The sequence below is a fragment of the Merops nubicus genome, unplaced genomic scaffold (genome assembly GCF_000691845.1).
Source record: "Merops nubicus isolate BGI_N331 unplaced genomic scaffold, ASM69184v1 scaffold461, whole genome shotgun sequence".
Lineage (NCBI taxonomy): Eukaryota > Metazoa > Chordata > Aves > Coraciiformes > Meropidae > Merops > Merops nubicus.
In genome coordinates this window covers 108,947-115,195 of record NW_008587420.1, presented here as the reverse complement: position 1 = coordinate 115,195, position 6,249 = coordinate 108,947, and the positions used below count along the sequence as shown (strand labels likewise).

The window sequence follows — 6,249 nt, the reverse complement described above, 5'->3', positions numbered from 1 at the left end:
AGATAATTTTTAACAGCTAATTTGAGCTTTGAAAGATTCCTGTAGCATTCAGGTCTATTAGTGAACAAGACATATTTCTTCCTTCATTTCTATTTCACATTATGGAGGAGAAAAACAGAGCAGATACCACCTCATCCAGGAAGACTGTGGGATGAACAAGGGATTGATGAGAATAGAAGCTTACTTAAGAAGCTAGTGCAAAGGTTTTACAAGTAATTGGAGAAAATAGAGAGGATATTTAATTTTTCAGACTGTTTTATGAGACAAGAACAATGCAAAAATATGGCATATGAAGTTATCAGGGAAAAAATTATGTAACAGACATGAGTTTGGTTGAAAATGAGCAAGGATGGAGCTGTGCAGATAATTTTGGACAAGCCAAGAGAAGAAGAGAGGAGCCTTGTGCAAGACTGCTTTTAAAGATCATTCTGGGAATACAGATTTACTTGTAAGACAAGACAAAGCAGAGGTTTCAAAGTCAATGGAGCATGCATCAGACAAGACACATGATTTTCATAAGAGTTAATTGGGCTATTGAGATATCAGGACAATAAAGAAAGGAGGTAGTGATGTTATAGGAGTACAACACTGTTATAAATATACCACATTTTACATTTACAATATTGCATCACAGACAGTATTTACAGGACAACATCTTTAGAAGCTTTCTACTAAGCTCCCTACCCTGAGATTACTAATCAATAGGAGAAGCCCATCTCTTCTAGACAGTGAGATGAAGATGAAGAGTCATTCCATCTCTGAAAGTTAAAACAGTACGTTATTAACATTAAAATGAAACATTAGATATTCCAACATAATCTTTCCTGTCATTTTTAGATTACATTTTCTATGAATGCTGTCAATATATAAGGAACAAAATGATACTGAGAATTTGAACTCATGACTTGTTGTTTTTGTCCCTTGATTAGAGTACTGAGGAAAAAAAAATCACATGAGTTAATTACAAATCTTACTTATCTACTCTGTATAGTGATATGTTATCCTGCAATTGTTCAGAGAGTACACAGGTGTGGTTCAGTAAACTGGAGGTGGGGGGAAGCAACTCCATGCATTCCTTTCACTAAAACTGCAAAGCTTACATTTTATGCTGACATTTCAATCAAGCCAAATCTAAATTCGTTAGAATTGGAATCACTACCTGAAAAAAAAAAAAACTGAGAAAATGAGCATTTGGTTCCTTTAAAAGGTGTCTCTGTGAATAAGTTTTCCCAAAAAACTCTGGAAAGACAAAAAAATCAGGAGGCCTTTTCACCATTGACTGTATAAATAAATCATAAGTTAACTCCTAAATGACTTATCCTGCTTTAGTTGGATTAAAATTAGTTTTATAAGTATTCAAATATGAATATGCAATGAGGATAAACATTTTAAATTATTTGTTTCCCTACTATGGTACACACACATATGAGCAGATTTCATTTGTGTGCATAAAGCACAAAAGGATATCTGAAAAGTTTGGTTGGAGTTTATAGCTAACTAGTCTCATCACTATTCCCTTCCTCATCAGTGGATCCAACACTGAATCCTAGGTTATAAACAAAATGCAGCAAGACGTTCTTGAAAACTGGATATTTTACCATGTTCTTAATACTGATGTTCAAACTATGTTTACTAACAAATCTCACCATTTTTTCAGAAAGATTCCTCTCCTTTCAAGTAAATACTTCTGCTCTTTGTAAAGAAACAGTCTCTCTAATAGGCAGCACTTACATGTTAATGTGAGAGAAGTCGGATCAAGCTTTAACCTGTCACATTCAGATGTCCCAGGATTAAAAGTATCATCTTCATCATAAATATTTTGGCGTAAAATGTTCCTTAAAAAATCTGGGTTCATGATGTTTTCCATGAACCCCTCCGTTGGTGGTGGTAGAACAAATTCTAGCTGATAAAATACAGTGGAGCTTTCATTACTGAAAAACAAAAAGAAGCAAGTACGTTTGTCTTCACGTCCCTGTTGGATCTTTTCTTTCTTGAGAAGATTGACTTTTCGTATCAGGATTGCCATGGAGTTTTATTAAATGTGCTCTAAAGAAAGCTGCCATTGAAGGTTTCACTTTCCTCCTCTTCCCCTTCCCTTCTCAGAACACCTCTTGACATCAGCAGAAACTGGGCACATACCTGAGGCCAACTTGAGACGTTTTCAAATGCACAAAGGTTAATTGGGCATGTGTTCTTATGGGGTGAAGTTTCCAGCACTCATGCTTCACGAATACGTGATGATAAGAGGTGCTGTGCTATCTCATGCATAGGTTAGCTGAAAACCTGCAGAAAGACTTGTTCTCCTGCTAGCAGTACCTGGGGCCACCCAGCTGGGCTCCACTTGGCTCTGGAGTGGATTACACAAATCACTGGTCTTTGATGATTTTATTGCTCGTGGTCTACTGAATCCACTGACTATAATTTGTTACATTTTGTGCTCAGAGTTAAAAACACAAAAAAAGTAGTTGGACAGGGAAAAGAAAAGGAGACACAGAGAGACAACGAGGCAGAGACACACACAGAGAAACAGTGTGGTCAGCTAGTCACAGTGCATATGCGGAACTACAGCTTTGTACTTGACTGCCTAAATCATAATCTTTGCCTGGAAGACCAAGGAGCTAGAGCTTACTCGTCAGAGCCAGCATGCCCAAGGCTGGCAGTGCAGGAGAGCACATTCCCCAAAGCCCCTCCAGGACTGCCTCTTGCCACAGCCCTGTGAAGGAGGGCTCTTCCTGCCTCCTTGGTCTCTCAAAGGCCTTGGGACTTTGCAAATCTACTTCCCTTGATTTCCTCCTCTTTCAAATTGCTTTTGTAATAGTGCTTTTTCAGAAGTCCTTGGGGACATTCTCTGACTGTCTTGCTTTTTCTTTCTGCTGTTTTCCCATAGCAGGACCATGCTGCAAGCTGATCCTTCCCAACTTGCTTTTCCCTCTGCGCTCAGCCTCCGTCCTATTGTATATCTGTGATATCCTCATAGATTAAAACTTTACAGTCTCAAACACAGTACACTCCTTAGCCTTCCTCCAGTGACAGTTTCTGCTGAAAGTAAGATTCCCCCTATGCTCCAGCTCACAGCTTTCTGTTGCCTCTGCAAGCATGCTTCGGCATCCAGGCCTGGATGCTTTTCCCCTTCTTCCCCCCACTGTTACTCCTCCTGCTCCACCAGCCTTTGGTGGCTGAGCTCCTCCTTCATCTGTAAGTACCTCTCTGCCAGGCTAGCCTGGTTCCTCTCTACCACCTTCTGTGCCTGCTCCTGTTCCACTAGTCTGTCAACATCCTGCTGCTTTGTGATTTGCTCCTGTTGTCCAAAATAAGGTGAGGGGGGAAAAGTGGTCCAAACAAACCAGCAATGCAATATTACTGTTTTGGCTATCATGACTTTTACGTCCTTGTTGCCTTTAGCTCTTTTGAAAACAAAACAGTTCTCCCCTCCCCATGAGTCCAGTTTTATTTATTTAAAGCTATTTAAGCAGTGTCAGTCTGAAGTGGTTCTAGCAGCTCATTTTCCTTTTAACATATATCCTTGAATATGTTTATTAGGGACTACACTTGGAACCAAAACCAACAGACATGATACTTGACAGCAACAAAATATTACTGTCATATATTATTGGCAGCCCTTGCCATTTACATCAGAGGATACTTCTACTGGTTTTCACTACCTGTATATGTAACTTTCCCCAAACAACCTGTTTTTTGCAGATTTAAATGTTGTGCAAATTTTTTTTTCATGTATGTCTCATCAAAGCCTGGAATTCTAAGATAATTTTGGTGACAGAAATTCCTTACCTGAAATGAACCACCTGAGCTGACCTAAAGTAGCGTCCTAGTGCTGGAGATGAACTGTAGACATCTGTTAACTTGGAGAGAAAAAGGTAAAGAGGAAAAAAAAATAATTCCATTCATTCTCTTTTTCCCCATAAAACAAAGTACAGCGAATCATTTTTACAAGATGCTTTAAGGGGCATAAACACAGATTCTGAAGATCAAATATCAGCAAATATCTGCCCTGGAAAAGGTACACAAGCCCTTTAAGCTTGACAGACAAGTTAATCTGTATGTTTGAGTGATTACTATATTACCTTAACACAGTAGAGGCATTCAGGGTGAACTAAAAGTACGTGCTCCTCTTGCCAAGTACAATTTAGTTGTTTGGCTTGGCTTTTTATTAGTACCAAAAAGCCCTTCTGCTCTTACTTGGTAGAGGGAAGGGTGTCTCTACTGAGACTCCCTTTCCAGAGTAAATCTAACTCAGCACTGCCATGCCTGCTGAGCTCATTTCATCTGTAACTCAGAGCTGTGATGGGTCAGTGGAAATGGCAGATATAAACACTGGCTGTCATCAGGTTCCTACAGGAGAATGCAATACACAAGATTTTTAACCAGCATTGGGTTTAGATGACCTTCACAGGCCTCTCCTAACCTAAATTGTTCAATGATTCTATGAAAAAGATGAAGACTATGTCTCAACCATTGCTGACATGCATAGAAAAAAAACATAAATCTGTGGGTATGTTTGGGTTTTTTTGTTTTTTTTTTTTTTTTTTGTAATCAGTAATCAACTGCTTGTGGGCTTAAAATCAGACAATTACATTTCAAGATCAGGACCTTAAAGTATACTAGAAAAAGTATAGCTTGGATTTTTTTTGTGGACTTGCAAATGACTGAGTTGCTACACAGAGAAACAGAAGCTTCTTAAAAGGTATGACATTGAATCCATATTGCAAGTAGAATCAGCTTTGCCGAGGAATGCATCAACACATACCCTCTTAGTAATTTCTTCAGAGAAAAGATGTGGGAGACCACACATTAGCTCCAGTGTTCCTGAAAAATTGTGACAAATTCCACTACTTAGTAGTGCATCAGGATCCCAATAGTCATCTTCATCTGTGTAAACACCTAATAATCAAAGGAGGTGGAAAGGGGAGGAAAAAGTTCATTATCAGAATTATTAAAAAAACACCCTCCTGGCTTTCTTGAGGATGGCGTTCTCGCAAATCCCCTAGGCAGTCACTGACTAGGAGTGACAGAAAGGAAGGACAAGCCATCTGAAGAAGAGTGGCAGCACATAGAGGTCAATCATTAGCAAACGTCAGGTGCTTTAGGAGGCTGACAGGCACTGACTCCACACAGGAGGATGGAAGTGATCTATGGCACTTGTTGCAATGTTACAAGCGTCATTTCAGTCTTCATTCCTGACTGTTCTCATAACATTTTCTGCCTTAGCTATGAGCTGGAATTGCCATCTGATTAGCATACAAGTTGCCTGCTGTCAGCTAAAGTAAAAGCATCCACATCCACTGCTCAGTACACCACCCTCTGCAGACAGCATCCCAGTCCCTTCAGCAGTTTACAGGAGTTGTTTAAAGGAAGCTGCAGTTTAGTCTGTATTATATTAGATTGTACATATTATACATTTGGTTTAGAGGACAAACTTTGAGTGAGGTACTTACTGGAATAAAGAATTAGGCTGATGAGAATGACCAGGAAGAATACTAGAAAAATTGTAGTTATAACCATCCACAGTTTACACTTCCAGAAAACTACATTCTTGCAGGATTTCCAGTTATCTCTCTCCTGTTATAAAAGGAACGGGTATACTGATTATGAAATAAAGCAGGAAAAAAAAGTACTGAAACTTATTTCTACTGTCACATTTAGAAACAAAAACCCCACGTGGATGGGAGAGTCTCATTGGTAGGCAGTGCTGTTAGCAGGGCTTCCCACCCTCAACTGCTGCTGCAGGTGGGAACATAGACCTGCAGAAGACAAAGGATACTTGGCAGGCAGGCTACTACTTGAAAGAGAGGTGAACCATCCTGCATTTGTGCAGAACTTCCAACTCCTGAATTGCTTATAAACCAAAGGTACTACAGAAGTGCTTCCACAACTTTTTTTTTTTTTTTTTTAAACTACATTAATTTGATTTGCATGTTCCATAAGCTGCCCTGTTAATATTTACCATCTCTCCTAATCCAAAAGGTATCTATGGATGAATTTCCAGAGTCATTCACCTTTGAAACATTGATTATATCCATCTGCACTGTTGGCTGGAGGCATTCACCCAGGTTACCTTCTTTTACTTTTTGAACTTTCTAAGAACACAGCATAATAGAAAGTCTTTCAGTGTATTTAAGTGAGATCCACCAGCTGGCTTGAAGCTTTTGAAGGTGGCAGATGAACAGGCAGAGAAAACAGACACCCACAGAAAGATCTTACAGGAGTCATTTTTCCAGGAGTGGGGGCACA

The 6,249-nt window shown here is 39.3% G+C and overlaps 1 protein-coding gene across 1 annotated transcript in view; it reads right to left on the bottom strand.

Annotated features, from left to right (window-relative positions):
- Positions 1–1,653: 1,653 nt before the first annotated feature.
- LOC103781194 (chromosome unknown open reading frame, human C3orf52) overlaps positions 1,654–6,249 on the bottom strand; it is a 6,444-nt gene continuing 1,848 nt past the window's right edge. Inside the window, 5 exon segments of the mRNA XM_008948896.1 lie at positions 1,654–1,704; positions 1,706–1,931; positions 3,790–3,860; positions 4,766–4,899; positions 5,454–5,577. Of these exon segments, the coding sequence (XP_008947144.1) occupies positions 1,654–1,704; positions 1,706–1,931; positions 3,790–3,860; positions 4,766–4,899; positions 5,454–5,577 (606 nt within the window).